The following is an 18,462-nucleotide window of genomic DNA, read 5'->3' as shown; positions in this document are numbered from 1 at the left end:
AAGACCCTCCATTTCACTATGACTTTTTGACTTTGCTTAGAGCCCAGGGTGATTGCGGCAGACAGGCCTTGCCACTCGCAGCCGATAACGTTTATGATATCTTGAGTGTGTGGCGGGGGGTGGGGGCTCCCAGCGGGGCCGTCGGCGATGGGGACACCCGAGGCTGCCCCTTGTCCATGGTGCGCACGGTCGAGGTCGAACGATCGGCCCAGCCGCCAACCTTTGTCCTGCGCTGCCGCCACCACTACGCTCATGTGACTCGTGCCCTTGGTGGCGTGCGGGTACAAAGACCACGACGGCACTCCACGCGTGCATGTGCAATTGGGCCAGGTGGGGGGGGGGGGGCACAGCCACAGGGAGCCCAGCCAGTGCTTCATGGACTGCAGCACCGCAGTCCATAAAATGCTTACACGCGCGGTCGCGTTCTCCTTAGTTGGCACACTTCATCGTGTATATTGGGCCACTTTTTCTGCATTCTAGAGCTGTTCTGCGAACCTGCATCAGTAGGGCAATGTGGATGATTTGAGGTGGCGCTGCCTGGATCCGGTCGCTTATCGCCGTTCCGCGCTCGCTCTCCTGGTTCCGGCATAGCGATTCGGTCTCGGCTCGGTCCGTTCACCCGAAGCCAGCAAGCCCTTACCCTACCCACCCCCCCAGACCCAGGGGAGTCGCACGTGGGCTGGGATTAAGTGCCTCCTCCCATTGCCGCCCTCTATCCCCCCCCCACGTCCCCATGTGCACGCATGACAGCACATGGGCGTGCAGCTGATCACTCGGCAGAACCAGTCCGTCTGGCGCGGCGGCGTGTTGATCATGTCTGGCAGCCCAGAGACGTTGGCTTGCATAGGTGAACGTACCACAACGTGGAGGCAGGGCGAGCGCGAGATGGCACAGGAATGAAGGAGGAGGCAGTGCGCTGGCTCGGGTCACTCATCAGAGACGCAGGGCAACTGCGCGCACAGCACTGGATACAAGCGTTGAAAAATTTCACTCTAAATGCCGATTAAGACACCGGTGGCAGTGGAGGTCGCTGGGCGAACGGAAGGTCGGGCCTCACCGCGGGGAGCGGGAAGCGTCGGGGTGGCGGCACGACAGCCGGATGAGATAGAGTGGCGCCGGTAGGATCCCTCCGTGGCTAACGTGAACCCCCCCTGCCCTCACCCAGTGCGATGCTTGATCGCATCTGCCAGATTTGGTTCGCATTGTCGCAGCTGTCTGCGAGGGTACAATTTGGAGTAAGTGGATTAGCGAATGCATGGAGAAGGGAGAGGACCGGCAGGGCTCGGCACTGAGGGCGCTGCTCTCACGGCTCCACTGCTTCTTCTGCGGTTGCTGGCGCCCAGGTGAGTGGCCGGCGCACCTCTCTGTCCCAAATTACACTGCTGCCCGTGGTCATTGTTGTTGGAATGAATTTTTAATTTGGTTCAGTTTGCAATGTAATATTTCCCGCAGCATTACTGCAGCTTTTGTCGCGATGGTGACCCAGGGCACTCTTGCAAATGAGACTGTTCTGGACTCTTGAGGTGTCGCCCCGTTAAACTAAATAAATGAACTTTAACGTGAATAGGTGGCCCAGCGGTCAAGCGGGCGACTCGCAGTCGCGAGGTTACGAGTTCAAATCCTGTTTAGGGGTTGACTCAGCCCATCATCCCTCCCTCTGGGGTCGATAAAATGAGGACTACTTTGTGGTGGAGTCAACTGCAAGTGGTTGTCCTATGGATAGACTTGCCCCTGTCATGGTAATGAGGAATTTCCTCCTGGCCCAGAGCTGTGAACAGGAGGTGAGTACCGCCCCATTGTTCATTTTAGCACAAAACACTTTGACTTTTCACCTTTGTTTTCACTTTAACTTGGCTGTGCGTGTTGGCCAGGAGTCCTCATGCCAAACAGATTCGCTCTCCACGGCCACCCGAGCCGCGTCATTGTTCGCACGGCCCCATCACTCGTTACTGCGTGGCGCCATATCCCCGTGGCCGTGTAAACCTAGCCGGCCCCACCGCCATGCATTCCACCTGATGATTTTGTAAATCTCTCATTCCATGAGCTGCCCGGTCTCACTCACAAAAAGATGTCACATTGCAGCGGGGTTGTGCTTCATTTTACATCAAGGAATTGATCGATCGGTTGACCGGTGCTGCCGGTTAAGGCGGCAGGGATGAGTGACATTTGTAGCGGAGGGGTAGTTGAGCAGTGTGTGAAGTGGGGTGGTTGTTGTTGCTGCGCTGGAATGGTTGGTGGTTGTGCGGTGGTTGTTGCGGTTGGTGTCACGGTACGGTGGTACTGTGTCCCTGCCACTTTATCTGCATGTGTTTTGTGTTCACCTTATCGGTGTTTAGCTGATAATAACAGATGCTTACAGTGCACACAGTGCACACACATGCTGGTGGTGCTGTAACCTCTATCTGGAAGGAACTCGTGTCCCTATTAAACCGTAAACGATAAATATTGCCAAATGAACAACCAAGCGTGTAAATTCACGCTTCGTAAAAGTGTGTTGTCAGGAACTATTATTGATACGGTCCTCACTATTTCTTGTTATTTATATTTTTGCAGAAGGCAGCGTACCCTACGTTCTAAAGTCAGACACACCACAATTGCCAAGCGAACGGTTTTCCCCCCCTTGATCGTTTGTTCCTTGGTCGTCGCAGCTCTCCGCGCCGCGGTGACCGATGCAGAATGTACGCGCGACGGAGCGCTTCATGTGCCAATACCTGTGCTTGGGTTTTGAGTGGTGCTGGTATCTTATTAATCACTGCGTTCGTAGCAGATGCTGTCGACGCAGCCCTCCTGCTATAAGGAAACGTGTGCAGAGCTATTCGAGGCTCTGTGGCTTTGCGACACGTCGGAATGCCGCGTAGGTTTTGTCCACAACTGTATTATTACTTTTTTTCTTCAACGAAACAATGAACATCACTCAGCAGCATGCTTCTGGAAGTGGCATTTGTTTTTCGTGAAGGAAATTCCTGTGCAACAGACCTGAGCCTGCATTAAAATAGTTGCTCTGTAGGGTTCAGGTTCGACTTGCATGGATGTATTTACTTAACCCTGTTAACTAACCCGGAGTAACACGTGGCCACTGCGACTGGCTTGGCCCTGCCGCGCACCGCAGCGACTCGTGCATCGAGCTGAAACTGGAGCCCCTGCTGTTGTGAAAGCAGCAGTGGGGGAGCACATAGTTCCTACATCGCTACACTTGGACAGAGTTCAGAGTGAAGCAGCAGTTGAGGCGATTGATATTCAGCACTCACCGATTCACTCAAGACACTCGCTCACCAGTGATCAGTTGTCCCCTTGTGACTTTTCTATCGCTACTACCGTGTTTACCGTTCCTGTGAACTTCACTCATTGATTCCTCCAGGCATATTGAGCACTTGGTCTACTAGACTGACTGGTTTGTCTCATCCATGCTGTGTTCAACTACTACACTGCTGGTCACAACAACACACTCACCCACACACTCGCTCACTAACCTTTACAATCACTCACTAACCCACACAACAACTCCCATTCGCCACTAAGTGGCGGTGACGTCACCACGGCGCTTGTGCCAGGCTATGTGCAAGTTGAGGCCACGTGAAGTGTGGAACACCTGCTGGCAGGAGGTCATGGGGCAGACCCAGGTGCCACGGGTCGACTGACTGAGATGACTGGGCGATGCACCACCTGTCCCCTACTGTGCCAACTTGCTGTGCTTTAGCCACCCGGCACTCCGCTCGTTCAATCTTAATTTGGAGCTTTCGTGACTGCAGGAATTACTCTTTGGTTCTTTTGGTAAAGTCACGTATAAAGATAAAATAATAAATTAAATAATAGAATACGATGTTTCGATTGCAACTCAAGCAATCATCATCAGGTATAAATGAAATAGCAACAAAAATCTAACTATCATGGTGATATATGTCTGCTTATATGTCTGTCTATAGTTTTCTGGTTAGATTTTTGTTGCTATTTCATTTATACCTGATGATTGCTTGTGTTGCAATCGAAACGTCGTATGCTATTATTTAATTTATTATTTTATCTTTATACGTGACTTTACCGAAAGAACCAAAGAGTAACTCCGCTCGTTGTTGTGAGCGTCGCTCCTCTGCCGTCCGTTGTTATTTAAGGGCGACTGCCTCAACTGCCCAGTAGCGTCTTTCACGAGCCTCCTCCACAGAGGCCGATCTTGACACCGCTGGTACCAGTTATCGGCAAGTCCACTCAGCTTCACATCCTCTTGTACCACATCACTCCATCTCTTCTCTAGCCCGTGCCGTGCCCGTTTAGCCCCCTCTATCCTGCCGAACAAAAGCGTGCGGGCTACATGAAGGGGACCACCAGGGCATCCTTCCAATCCTGCGGAACCGTCCAGTGGTCGAGACTGTGCACAGACTTTCCTACATGACATCATAATAACAAACGCCACCCTCCCTCAGCGTTTCACTTAGGAGATCATCTGGCGGCCATTTTTCTCAACCTTTCTACCCTGCGCGTCGCATGCGCCGCGTCACACGGGGCCATTGAAACGCGTGTCAACGTCCGTGCGGCTCGTGCGCGCCAACCTTCTTCCTCACGCTCACCGCGTCTCTCGTGCGTTTCTCCGCGCAGAGGCCGCCGGCAGCCAGGAAGGCATCTTCTCCCCGTCACTCACGTCCCTGCAGTCCCAGGCGACGGCCGCCGGGGGGGCGGCGTCGGGAGGCCCCGCGGGCCACGCGACCTCTCAGGCCGCGCAGCGAGCGGCCGGGGCGGCGGCCTCGACCCCCCAAGCGTCCCCCGCGGCGCAGCGCGGCGGCAAGGCGCTGCGCAAATGGCTCAAGAGCCCCGTGCGACGCCTCAGCAGCAGCAAAGCGGAAGGGGGTGGCCGCAAGGGGGCCGCAGGCAAAGCGGCCAAGAAAGGGGGCCGCAAGGGAGAGGAACCCGCAGGCCTGGAGAATGGAGGTGCCATGCTCGACGAGGGACCTGGGAGGTGAGGCCTGCACCGAGGAGAATGATGAAAACCGATTTGCATAAAGAAAAGTAACAGTTTGCTAAGCACAGGTACTGAGGCCCATATTTCCAAGTGACCAACAACAAACAGCACCGTCAAAGTTGTGATAGATATGGAGTTAACATGCTTCTGAAATTGAGCGAGGTTTTTAAATGAGCTTAGGGAAAGGAGATGTGGAGCAGTGCGAGGGAAGATCCAGAAAGAGAAGTGTCGTGATTTGCAGTGTGGTGGATGAGAAGAAGCAGTCAGTGTGGTCGACCAAGTCTTCAACATGGGTGGAGGAATCAATGAGTGAAGTTTAAGGGAACTGTAACCGTGGTCGTAGCGATATAAGAGCCATCAGGGGGGGACTAACCACCGGTGAACGAGTGACTGTAGTGAATCGGCGAGTGCTGGATCATAAATTGCCCTGACTCTAAACTCAATCTGGTGAAGTGAGGGAGGAACTGGGTGCTCCAACACGGATATGACAGCAGCGGGCTCCAGCTTCGGCTTGAGGTGTGCTTGTCATTCGCGTAGCACTGGTGTTGTCGCACGCTGCTTGTGCTGATGTGGAACTGCCGGCGATTACGGTCGCCTGCTGCGTGTGCTACAGGCCGGGAAGAAAGCCGCTGCTGGAGCCTCGAAGGGTGACTCCATGGCAATGAGCACGTGTGTGGAGGAGGAGGCCGAGGACGGAGCCGAGAGTCTGCCTCTGCCCCCACCCATGGCCATTCAGCAGCACAACCTCCTGCAGGAGGTAGGCTGCTAGCAGTACACTCGGTCACTCACTCCTCACTAACTCACTCATCCGTCCGTCTACCGGCTCGGTTACTCGGTTACTCCCTCACTGAGCCACTCACTTTCTCAGTCACCCTCTCGCTTGCTCGCTCATCCACGCGCTCACTCTTTCTCTCACCGACTCGCTCACTCGCACATTGCACCCGCTCACTAGCGTGTCCACACGCCCACCCACCCAACCACCCGGCCACACTCCCACCCACCTTGCATGAATATCTGCACGCACACGAGCACAGGCGTACCACAATCCCGCTCGCACACATCCTGCTTCTGCTGACAGCGCACACGCCTGCACATGTACGCACACCGACACACGCACAAAGAGCGCAGCGCGCTCGTGACCTTGTGCGAGCGCATACATACACACGTTCATGCCTGCACGTGTACATACGTACGCCGACGCGTACGCAGGCGCGCAGGCCGCCCGGTGACGCACGCACGCACGGGCCCGCGTCCCCGCACGCTCGCCCAGCTCCTCTCCGTTTGCGTCATCGTGCCGGCTGCATGGCGGGGTGCGCCCCGCGCGCAGCCGCTCTCATCCTGCCGCTGTTGAGGTGTTTTTCTAACCGGCGGCCTTCTTTCTGTTTTCTCTCAGAGACCCTAACCCATTCCACCGCCCCGAGCCCCCCGCCTCCTCGCTCACTCTCTTGCTGTCTCTCTTGCGATTGAACCGTGCTGCCCTGGCCTTGTGTGTTGTGTGCATGGACATTGGCTGCGTGTGTGTATGTGCACGTCTTACTGTACTGTGCATGCATTGGTGTGAAAATATAAGGAAGTGTAGCCGTACACCTGTTTACATTGGTATGAGTGTAGTCATGATTGTGGGTATGAGTGTAAATATGAGTTTAATAACAAGTGTGGCTTAAAGTGTAGATACGATTGTAGTCACGAGTGTCGTCACGAGCGCGGTGACGAGCGTGGTGACGAGCGCGGTGACGAGCGCGATGACGAGTGTCGTGACGAGCGCGGTGACGAGCGTCGTGACGAGCGTGGTGACGAGCGCGGTGACGAGCGTCGTGACGAGCGCGGTGACGAGCGCGGTGACGAGCGCGGTGACGAGCGCCGTGACGAGCGCCGTGACGAGCGCGGTGACGAGCGCGGTGACGAGCGCGGTGACGAGCGCGGTGACGAGCGCGGTGACGAGCGCCGTGACGAGCGCGGTGACGAGCGCGGTGACGAGCGCGGTGACGAGCGCGGTGACGAGCGCGGTGACGAGCGCGGTGACGAGCGCGGTGACGAGCGCGGTGACGAGCGTCGTGACGAGCGCGGTGACGAGCGCGGTGACGAGCGCGGTGACGAGCGCGGTGACGAGCGCGGTGACGAGCGCGGTGACGAGCGCGGTGACGAGCGCGGTGACGAGCGTCGTCACGAGCGTGGTGACGAGCACGGTGACGAGCGTCGTGACGAGCGCGGTGACGAGCGCGGTGACGAGCGCGGTGACGAGCGCGGTGACGAGCGCTGTGACGAGCATAGAGATGAGCGTTTTGAGTTTTCGATGCACGGACCTCAGTCCCTAGTCACATCACCAGCTCGCACCAAAAGAGGATGTGAAGACTGTGATGATGAGGAATTTACTGCTGTCTTGTGCATTCTCAGGGTTTTGAGTTCCACGCATATTTATCATTCCATTCTACGTGTTTATTTTTTTATTTAAAGGACATTTTTGACTAAAATAAAAAAAAATCTCAGTGCATCGGCGACGATGGCCGCTCGGCTCGTTTCTGCTCGTCACAGCGTCCAGTCCAGAACGTGAAGGGCCAGTTTCAGCAGAAGCCTCTCAACCCCAGTGATAAATCCCCTCGAGCTGAAGGCACGAGCCAGGCCAGGGCTAGCGGTGTCCGATCCTGACAGTCTGCTTCTCAAGGCAGAAAGTATTTATTATCCTGTTCGGGAGGCTACACCTTCACTTGCAGTACTTTCAGATTTTAAAGCGAGTGTGTTTGCTTGTACAAGTCGTGTGCATGAGTGGATGGTGTGTACGTGCAGTGTATGGGAGTGTGCGTGAGTATACGTGTTGTGCATGAGTGGATGGTGTGTGTACGTGCAGTGTATGGGAGTGTGCGTGAGTATACGTGTTGTGCATGAGTGGATGGTGTGTACGTGCAGTGTATGGGAGTGTGCGTGAGTATACGTGTTGTGCATGAGTGGATGGTGTGTGTACGTGCAGTGTATGGGAGTGTGCGTGAGTATACGTGTTGTGCATGAGTGGATGGTGTGTACGTGCAGTGTATGGGAGTGTGCGTGAGTATACGTGTTGTACATGAGTGGATGGTGTGTGTACGTGCAGTGTATGGGAGTGTGCGTGAGTATACGTGTTGTGCATGAGTGGATGGTGTGTGTACGTGCAGTGTATGGGAGTGTGCGTGAGTATACGTGTTGTGCATGAGTGGATGGTGTGTGTACGTGCAGTGTATGGGAGTGTGCGTGAGTATACGTGTTGTGCATGAGTGGATGGTGTGTGTACGTGCAGTGTATGGGAGTGTGCGTGAGTATACGTGTTGTGCATGAGTGGATGGTGTGTGTACGTGCAGTGTATGGGAGTGTGCGTGAGTATACGTGTTGTGCATGAGTGGATGGTGCGTGTACGTGCAGTGTATGGGAGTGTGCGTGAGTATACGTGTTGTGCATGAGTGGATGGTGTGTGTACGTGCAGTGTATGGGAGTGTGCGTGAGTATACGTGTTGTGCATGAGTGGATGGTGTGTGTACGTGCAGTGTATGGGAGTGTGCGTGAGTATACGTGTTGTGCATGAGTGGATGGTGTGTGTACGTGCAGTGTATGGGAGTGTGCGTGAGTATACGTGTTGTGCATGAGTGGATGGTGTGTGTACGTGCAGTGTATGGGAGTGTGCGTGAGTATACGTGTTGTGCATGAGTGGATGGTGTGTGTACGTGCAGTGTATGGGAGTGTGCGTGAGTATACGTGTTGTGCATGAGTGGATGGTGTGTGTACGTGCAGTGTATGGGAGTGTGCGTGAGTATACGTGTTGTGCATGAGTGGATGGTGTGTGTACGTGCAGTGTATGGGAGTGTGCGTGAGTATACGTGTTGTGCATGAGTGGATGGTGTGTGTACGTGCAGTGTATGGGAGTGTGCGTGAGTATACGTGTTGTGCATGAGTGGATGGTGTGTGTACGTGCAGTGTATGGGAGTGTGCGTGAGTATACGTGTTGTGCATGAGTGGATGGTGTGTGTACGTGCAGTGTATGGGAGTGTGCGTGAGTATACGTGTTGTGCATGAGTGGATGGTGTGTGTACGTGCAGTGTATGGGAGTGTGCGTGAGTATACGTGTTGTGCATGAGTGGATGGTGTGTGTACGTGCAGTGTATGGGAGTGTGCGTGAGTATACGTGTTGTGCATGAGTGGATGGTGTGTGTACGTGCAGTGTATGGGAGTGTGCGTGAGTATACGTGTTGTGCATGAGTGGATGGGTGTGTACGTGCAGTGTATGGGAGTGTGCGTGAGTATACGTGTTGTGCATGAGTGGATGGTGTGTACGTGCAGTGTATGGGAGTGTGCGTGAGTATACGTGTTGTGCATGAGTGGATGGTGTGTGTACGTGCAGTGTATGGGAGTGTGCGTGAGTATACGTGTTGTGCATGAGTGGATGGTGTGTGTACGTGCAGTGTATGGGAGTGTGCGTGAGTATACGTGTTGTGCATGAGTGGATGGTGTGTGTACGTGCAGTGTATGGGAGTGTGCGTGAGTATACGTGTTGTGCATGAGTGAGGTAGCGCTACGCTACGAACCCGGCGACCTGAGTTCGATTCCCGTTCACGGCCAAAACCAGTGACGATTATCTGAACTGGTGCTGGGCCTTCCCTAGGTCGACTCGGCCTCAAAATGGTACAATATGCAAACATCGCCACTGGGGAAACAAAAGCGGTTGGGCATGGTGCTGGCCACCGTGCCGACCTTCATTGGTGCTAACAGCATTTGCCCCACAAGTCTGTTCAGGCTATATGGGGGATCTCTATCTTTATGCATGAGTGTGGACTGCCTTTAAGTGTGTATGTTTATGTGTGTGCATCCTGTATGAGTGTGCTTAGTATACAGTGGGTTGCGTGAGTATGCATCTGTGTGGCGTGCATGAGTGTGTTTATTTATGTGTGTGAGTGTGAATGTCAATCTGGTCATAGGTCTGCCCTACACCCCCCGCATGGCGCTGTTCTTCTCATTTCTGCTGCCACCGCACACCCCACCGTGCCCCACCCCGCATGCCCTCTCCTGCCCTCATCCCCCCGAGCCCCCGCTCCCCACCCCCCTCCGCTGCCTCTGCTGGGCTGCGTGCGATCTAGCTCCGGCCCAGCCGTCCGGTGAGCCCCACTGCCCAGCACCGCTGTCGCTGGGTCTCATCCCAACGCACACGCACGCACTCGCTCGCTCAACTCCCATGACACTGGCTCACTCAACAACTACTCGCTCACTCGCTCGCTCGTTCAACAACCACTCATTCGCTCGCTTACTCACGGACGCACACAACACATGCGCAGCGATACAGCCGTAAACACAGAGCTGCGTGGTATTTGTGCACGCCGGCGCGTCGACAAATGAATGCTGACTACTGCGCACACGCTAATGCACACGCTTGTACACGTGCTAGCACACTCGCCCGCCACGCGCTCGCACCCACACAGACGTGCGCCCCTCTGCTGCGCCGCGTGTGTGTGGCGGCACGGCCTTCACAGAGGGACGTGTGTTTGGTTTGAATGCCTTTCCCTCTCCCTGGCGAGGAAGCCGCGAGCGATGCTCCCACGAGTTCACCCCCTCCTTGTCCCTGCTGCCGTTTCCTCTGATCGTTGAGCTCTTCTTGCAGTGACGATTCTGATGGGCGAGTGATCCCCTTCCTGTGCACACCTCTGCCTCCACCCCCGCTCCCACCTTTGCCCTCAACTCGACCCCACCTGATGGCCCTTACCTGCGCTGCCCGTTTCCCTCCTCCTGCCTGCTCTTGCAGCCCGCTTACCTGTCTGTCCCTGCCTCCTGTGGGGAGGCCCGAACCCCGGCCGGCGATCCCTCCCGCTCAGTAAGTGTCACAGCTGCCCGTCGCGATCGTAATCACTCGCGGGGTGCGGTGGGAATACGTGGCTGGTCTGAGTCTCCGCTCTCCCGTCTCGCTGAAGGCAGCACAGAGAAGAGGAATCGGCTCTGTCTCCATGTCAGGCTTTTTGTCTCTAATTGTTATTTTATATACAGTTGATGAGCGCAGGCCCAAACAGTGAACCATCCAGCAACAAGCAACACGATTGAAGTTGTAATAGACACAGAGGTAACACGTGTCTTTGAAGCAAGCAAACTGATTATAGGAGCATGGGATAAGAGACGATGGGAGGGAACTCTAAAGTGGAGCAGTGCGAAGGACGAAGCAGAGAGGGTAGCGTTGTGACCAGCGGTGTGGTGGTTGAACACAGCATGGATGAGATGGAACAGTAGGCATGTACACTCGCTCACTCTGTCCCTGTATAGACATATATGTGCGTGTAACAGGCATGTGATGATGCATCGATTAACCGATTGCAATACTCTTTAGGTTCATGATTCATGTATAAAATCCTTCGTATTAGTCATGCATGCTGTAATTTGGCCATGTGACTGCTGCGGCCACTTGAGATTCTACATTCACCGCAATTCCTGGGTTGAGTTGCGACCCAAAACTCTTTCATCACCTCATGAGTGGGGGGGGGGGGCGTTTTACGTTTCGTGGTGTCGTGGGTAATGGGAGGGGGGACCAGGTGTGGCCAGAAATTAGTTTTCGTTCTCAAGTGCGCATGGGATCTGTAACTGACATTAGCTTTCCTACAAGTAAACACTTTCAATTTCAGACACCTGTTCAGGTGCGCTGTCAGCAGCAGCTGCTGAACTGATGTAACAATGGTGGCCGGGCGTGGTTCCGCACTCTCCCATGCGCCACGCTGGTCGCTAAGCACCGCCGCCACCACTTGCCGTGGCTCCAGCTGTTCACCGGACTGACGGGAGGATCCTCGCGTGCGTGCGTGCGTGTGTGCGTGCGTGCGTGTGTGCGTGTGTGCGTGTGTGTGTGCGTGTGTGCGTGCGTGTTCACAGGGTGCGGAGGAGCGGCCAAGTTCACTGGGACCGAAGATGGCGGGGGGGGCGCCCCCCTCACCGGGTGCCGCCTCCCCGTCCTCGCCCGCGCCTGTGTGCCCCAGCGGTCGGGTGCTAGAGCAGCGCCGGTACAGTCACAATAATAATAACACAAATCTTGAGTTTTGTTTTGCGTCGTCGTCGTCATCGTCCATGCAATCTGAATCTTACGCAATTGGCCAAGCTCCGCAATTTTGAGCCAATAAATGATTGTTTATACTTGTGGGAGCAAATCCACACATGCGAGAGGGAAACGCTCAATCCCATACAGAAAGGATAGATTATATCAGTACTCAAGTTGCTGGGCCGCCTTCTCCTGGCAAGCCAGGGTACGGCTACTCCTCGACGCCCACAGGAAGGGAGTTGGCAACATTTGTGCGATCCAGCCGCTTCTCACTCCCCCCCAACACGCACCCACTGGTAGACATCACCTACCGGGGTGCGGCCTGCACATGGCCTCACTTTGTGTTCACTTGCGCAGTTTTGTGTGCGTGCCTATGTGTTTGTGGCGAGCCGTAGTGCAGCAATTAGCATGCTACACAACGAACCCACTCAAGGCCAAAGCTAGTGACAGTTTTCTGAAACAGTCCTGGGTTCCCTTATGTCATCTCAGCCTCAACTGAGTACCTAGTGTGATGTGAAAACATCGCCACTGGGGAGACAAAAGCGGCTAGGTGTGGGGTGCTGGCTATCTATTCCCTCATAGCACTTGCCCCAACGCTGTCAAAGCTCTGTGGGGGATTTCCTATCTTTCCTCTTCACACGCGTTCCTCTGTGTGTGTGTGTGTTCACCTGCGTGCCTGTGTGTGTGTAGGTTGGTGCTGAAGGAGCTGGTGGACACGGAGGCAGACTACGTGCGCGACCTCGGCCTCGTGGTGGAGGTGAGCCACCCGATCACTGCCACCTCCACCCCCCCCCCCTACCACTTGACTCCCTCTCTCCCCACTCCCTCTCCTACAGCCCGCTGTATGTAAGTGCGTGCGTGCGTGCGTGCATCTTGGCAGGGATACATGGCGCACATGAAGGAGGAGGGCGTGCCAGATGACATGAAGGGAAAGGACCGCATCGTGTTTGGCAACATCCTGCAGATCTACGACTGGCACCGCGAGTAAGGCCGCCCACCACCTTGACCCCACCGTGGGGCCACCACCACCACCTTGACCCCACCGTGGGGCCACCACCTTAACCCCACCTTGGGGCCACCACCTTGACCCCACCTTGGGGCCACCACAACCACCTTGACCCCACCTTGGGGCCACCACCACCACCTTGACCCCACCGTGGGGCCACCACCACCACGTTGACCCCACCGTGGGGCCACCACCACCACGTTGACCCCACCGTGGGGCTACCACCACCACCTTGACCCCACCGTGGGGCCACCACCTTAACCCCACCTTGGGGCCACCACCTTGACCCCACCTTGGGGCCACCACCACCACCTTGACCCCACCTTGGAGCCACCACCACCACCTTGACCCCACCGTGGGGCCACCACCACCACGTTGACCCCACCGTGGGGCCACTACCACCACGTTGACCCCACCGTGGGGCCACCACCACCACGTTGACCCCACCGTGGGGCCACCACCACCACGTTGACCCCACCGTGGGGCCACCGCGTCGGCTCCGTGCAAAGTGAGGAATGCCAATGAGGCTGCCGTGCGCTCACTCACGAATCCCTCTCTCTGTATGCTTTGTGCTTCCGTATTCCCACCCTAGATTTTTCTTGGCGGAGCTACAGAGGAGCCTGGAGCAGCCAGAGAGACTGGCCTCCCTCTTCATTAAGCACGTGAGTCCTCACGCGCGCTCTGTATCTCTCAATATCCATTTCGTTTGTTCGTCGTTTCCATCTCCACCTGGCACTGCTTCGTTTTGTTCACTTTGACGCGTGGTACGTGTGTGGTACGTGTGTGTGTGTGCGTGCGTGTCTGCGTGCATGTCTGCGTGCATGTGTATGCGTGCATGTGTGTGCATGCGTGTGTGCGTGCATGTGTGTGCGTGTGCTGCAGGAGCGGAGGCTGCACATGTACATCGTGTACTGCCAGAACAAGCCCAAGTCGGAGCACATCGTCTCCGAGTACATAGACACCTACTTCGAGGTGAGGATATCATCATCATTTTATTATTATGTGATTTTACCCAGCAAAGCCTGAGACTCAATACTATTGTTCAGGAGGGTCCTGACAAGTTTTGTGGTAATGTTTGGGGGGAAAATGAAAAATGATCTGCAATTTTAAATTGAAGGTAATTTATCAGCATTGGGATGTTTTGGCAAATACCAGTTACATTGTGTGGTTTCTTTAGTTCTGGGAGGAAACCCACGCAGAACAGGGGGAGAACATACAAACTCCACACGGACAGGTGCCCAAGTCGGGAATCACACCCAGGCCCTTCTTGCTGAGAGGCACCAGTGCTACCACTGCACCACCTTGCCACCCCAGAGGATAATCCCACATGTCTAACCCCACAGATCAGCTGATTCTCCTGCTGAGCTGGTGTGCGTGCGTTTGTTCGCAGGACCTCAAGCAGCGCATGGGCCACCGGCTGCAGCTCACCGACCTGCTCATCAAGCCCGTGCAGCGCATCATGAAGTACCAACTGCTTCTCAAGGTGTAGCAGCTAGCGAGACGCTGCCGACTTCAATCACACACAAAAAAACAATCGGCCGTGGCGTGTGTAGTCTCCTCCAGAATCTCACGCGATGTCGCTTCCCTGTGTGCAGGACTTCCTCAAGTACACACGTCGGGCGGAGCTGGACACTGTTGAACTGGAGGTGAGAGCCACTCCTGGGCCCGCCCAGCGGTAGCATAATAGTAGGTTTTTACCCTTTTAACTGGTACAAAACTGACACCTTTATTCAAGGCATCATGTTTGCAATGACCATAACACAAGTAGTCAAAAAAAGCAAACAAAAAGAAGCAACTCTGATAATGATAATAATATGCACTGTCAAGGACAGTGCATATTATTATCATTATCAAGGACAGTGCATATTATTATCATTATCAGAGTTGCTTCTTTTTGTTTGCTTTTTTTGACTACTTGTGTTGTGGTCATTGCAAACATGATGCCTTGAATAAAGGTGTCAGTTTTGTACCAGTTAAAAGGGTAAAAACCTACTATTATATTTTGCCACTGGTAAAAGAGATCTCATACAGCGGTAGCATGTTTGATGCTTGTTGCAGTGGTCTGTGATTTGAATCCGGCGAGCCACCCTGGTTAATATTGTGGGGCTATTTACCATAAGATACGCGCCGTCTGCTCTATGGTGGACGTTAAAGATCCTGCAATGTCCTTCTAAGAGACACCGCCATTGTGTGCTGGCGTCACTTTCCAAATTTTCCGAATTCTAAAAGTTATCTGCAAAACTACGCAATTGGGATTACACTACTGGTAGACCAATGCCCACTTGCAGGTCAGGTGCTGAAATTATTTCGTGCTCCACAGGGGCAGCTAGCTCTGGGGGGTGCCCTTTTTAACATGTTGAGGCGAGGTGTGATGTTAGTCGCTTGGCAGGTGTAAAGCGCTGCGGTCCGCCGCGGCGCGAAGGAGGAGGGCGGCTCCATCAAACGCAGCTCGATCCCAGTAGCGGTGCCCGGCTCGTGTCTATTTCTGGAGAGTGGTGCAATGTGCCCCGTCTCACCGTTGGCGCCATCCCCTTTCCTTGCAGAGAGCGGTGGAGGTAATGTGCGTGGTGCCCAAGCGATGCAACGACATGATGACCGTGGGGCGGCTGCAGGGATTCGAGGTGAGCGTGCGTCGCCCCACGTCGTCGCCTGCGCTCTCCGTTGATCTTCGCGGACGAACGCTTTCTCCCAAACCCAGACCCCCGCGCTGTCGCATGTAACACGTGAAGCGAGCATGGGGCTTACATTTCATCTTTTTTATTTTCTACAATATTTCACCTGGAAAATCCCTTGAGCCGGAACATCTCGTTTGGAACGTCTTGTTTGCAATTGTAACCAGGGTATTGCGTTACATTCTAAATATATTAATTATGCAGTTTGCATTAATACAATGAATACCACACCCAGTCAAACACACACATAAATACAGAAGTAAGTGGTACACACGACCGTTCATGTAAATTGGCTGGGACTGGCGACACGAGTGGGTTGTTCTGGGAGATAGTTCCATGCTGAAGCAGCTCTGTGTCCTGTGTGGGTTTGATCCCTCGGGAGGGTTAAACTGTTGTGCCTGCCGGATCGTAGAGTTAGGAGGGAGGCAAAAGCCCTGCGATACTCGGGGTGTCACAGAGGGTGTTCAGGATGTTCGTCACCTCCGACACCCACTTCCTCTCGGCAGGGGAAGCTGACGGCCCAGGGCCGCCTGGTGCTGCAGGACACGCTGCTCGTGAGCCAGACAGATGCCGGGCTGCTCGCGCGGAGCAAGGAGCGCCGCCTCTTCCTCTTTGAGCAAATCCTCATCTTCAGCGAGCCACTGGACCGCAAGCGCGGCTTCTCCCTGCCAGGGTTCCTCTTCAAGCACAGCATCAAGGCAGGCACCGTGGTCGCGTCACCCTCACCACCCACACACGCGCACGCACGCCCACCGTACGTACCGCACGTACTGCACGTACTGCACGTACATGCTGAGCGTACACACTCGCCGCAAATCTCTTCACTGCACATTCTACACTTACCCACTGCCTACATCTTCACTTCGCACATGCTCCACATGCGCACTCACCACACTCCTCAAACACACCCACGGCAAATATCCACACCACACACACGTACAAAGATCCCCCTATAGCCACTAACAGGTTATTGGTGTAATGCTGTTTGCGAGAACCTATGAAGGGCAACATGGCACATGAGTGGGTGGTGTGGTTAGCACGACGCCACGCCAGGCTACCTTTGTGTTCCCATTACTAGTGTTTACACACCGCACCAGGTATTCATTTAAGGCTGAGTTGATCTAGAAGAGGCCCAGGACCGGTTTAGATATTCGACACCGAGCAGAAATCGAGCTAGGAGTTTGGGGCGCAGTGGTAGCACACTGCACCACAACCCCAACAACTCGAGTTCATCACTGCTTCCCACACACACGCTGGGTGCGCCTGTACTGCGTACGTCATGCTCCGTTATTGGATTAGTGACGTCTGCTTTCATCTCAGCGTCAGAGCCGGCCGCACCACGTGCACTGCGCATCACCGAGCTTCAGCGGAGATTTGGTGCGGTTCACGTTACTTGTGCTGCATAATGTGGTTGCTTTACACATTTAAATTCAATTATGCCACTTAGCAATAATCCTGCAGATGAGGGGTGTTCGTCATCTCGTGCAGAGATGTGTGCACACTGGTTGTCTTATTTTACCGTGTGTTTCGGGGCTGAGTGGTGTAAATGGAAACACTTGGGTTGTCAAACTGAGCACGACCCTACACTACTCCTAAACAATCAATCCTTTCGACACCTGCGACGCTTGATGCAGCACGCCAAGTGCTGGAAGTGCCCCCCCCCCCGTAGTCGCGCCGATATGAACGTAACTGCAGATAGCTGCTGCGTTTGTTTAGGCTGTATAATTACGGATGATTAGCGTTCACGTCATTGAGCCCACAGTCTAATGTTAATTCCCGTGAGCAGGGAAATCTTTTCTTTTTTAATCTGCAGAAGATTTTCAGATCAAGTAAACGAGCAGGGTGTCACCTGCACTCGTGCGGAGCTGGGATTAGTCATGGCTGCGTGGGAAGCATTCGTATCGTTACATCTCAACGAACAACGCGATTGTGCGGCGTTCCTGCCGTAACCACGCAACCAATAAATTAGGATCGCGTGCCAGAGACTCTCAGTTACTCTCATCGCGTTGGCTATCGCGGGTCGATATCCAAGCCACCCGACCGCTCGATCGTCACCCCTTCATCAGGCTCGAACGGCCTTCTCGCTCCACCGTCTCTCGGTCGCAAGCGACGGTCCTCGACGATGCAGAGGGAAAACCAAGACGGTGCCACAACGCCGCGCCACAACACCCCATGCCGCCGGCACACCAGTCCGCCAGCTGCTGCGCCCCCCCCCCCAAACGAGTGCCGTTGTGCCCCCCCCCTCCCCCGCGTTGCGCCGACAGATAAGCCAGCTGGCCCTGCAGATGGACGTGGAGGGCGACCCGTGTAAGTTTGCGGTGGCGTGGCGGAGCGGCGGTGGCGGCTCGGGGGGCGGCGAGCGTTACCTGCTGCAGGCGTCGAGCCCCGAGGCGCGGCAGACCTGGGTGCACGAACTCTCCCAGCTCCTTGAGACGCAGCACAACTTCCTCAAAGGCAAGAAGCAACTCCAGCGGTGTCACGAGCCGAGACCAGTCCACCCCACACTGCCATCACCAACAACACAATAATCCTTCCGGCACCTGCGCACGCACCAATGTCGTCACTCCATCTCCTCGGTGGACGCCCTCTTGGACACGTTCCGCTCCTTGGCCGCCGCTCCGTTATCAGTCGTCCATCGTCCTTTCTCATGACGCGTCCTGCCCAAGCCTTAACGGTTTGGTTGCTGTCATTAACCTGCGTAGATTCTCTGATCCACGTCTTCCTCTCTGCGTCTCGGTGCAATTCCAAGCATGCATCTCTCCACGCTTTTTTGTGCACTTTTACTTTTTATTTTGTATTGCTAGTGACC

The 18,462-nt window shown here is 54.8% G+C and overlaps 1 protein-coding gene across 1 annotated transcript in view; it reads left to right on the top strand.

Annotated features, from left to right (window-relative positions):
* LOC133344504 (triple functional domain protein-like) overlaps positions 1 to 18,462 on the top strand; it is a 90,615-nt gene that overhangs the window by 61,798 nt on the left and 10,355 nt on the right. Inside the window, exons 36-49 of the mRNA XM_061554482.1 lie at positions 4,591 to 4,948; positions 5,193 to 5,244; positions 5,565 to 5,708; positions 10,707 to 10,775; positions 11,813 to 11,940; positions 12,666 to 12,732; positions 12,856 to 12,959; positions 13,574 to 13,643; positions 13,864 to 13,953; positions 14,372 to 14,464; positions 14,577 to 14,627; positions 15,525 to 15,602; positions 16,160 to 16,351; positions 17,918 to 18,107. Coding sequence (XP_061410466.1) covers positions 4,591 to 4,948; positions 5,193 to 5,244; positions 5,565 to 5,708; positions 10,707 to 10,775; positions 11,813 to 11,940; positions 12,666 to 12,732; positions 12,856 to 12,959; positions 13,574 to 13,643; positions 13,864 to 13,953; positions 14,372 to 14,464; positions 14,577 to 14,627; positions 15,525 to 15,602; positions 16,160 to 16,351; positions 17,918 to 18,107 — 1,686 coding nt within the window. The remainder of the gene's footprint in view (positions 1 to 4,590; positions 4,949 to 5,192; positions 5,245 to 5,564; positions 5,709 to 10,706; positions 10,776 to 11,812; positions 11,941 to 12,665; positions 12,733 to 12,855; positions 12,960 to 13,573; positions 13,644 to 13,863; positions 13,954 to 14,371; positions 14,465 to 14,576; positions 14,628 to 15,524; positions 15,603 to 16,159; positions 16,352 to 17,917; positions 18,108 to 18,462) is intronic.

Source organism: Lethenteron reissneri, chromosome 20 (genome assembly GCF_015708825.2).
Source record: "Lethenteron reissneri isolate LAM-NWPU_2019-01 chromosome 20, ASM1570882v1, whole genome shotgun sequence".
NCBI classification, from domain to species: domain Eukaryota; kingdom Metazoa; phylum Chordata; class Hyperoartia; order Petromyzontiformes; family Petromyzontidae; genus Lethenteron; species Lethenteron reissneri.
Note: the sequence above shows the minus strand (reverse complement) of the source record. Positions and strands in the feature narration are given on the sequence as shown.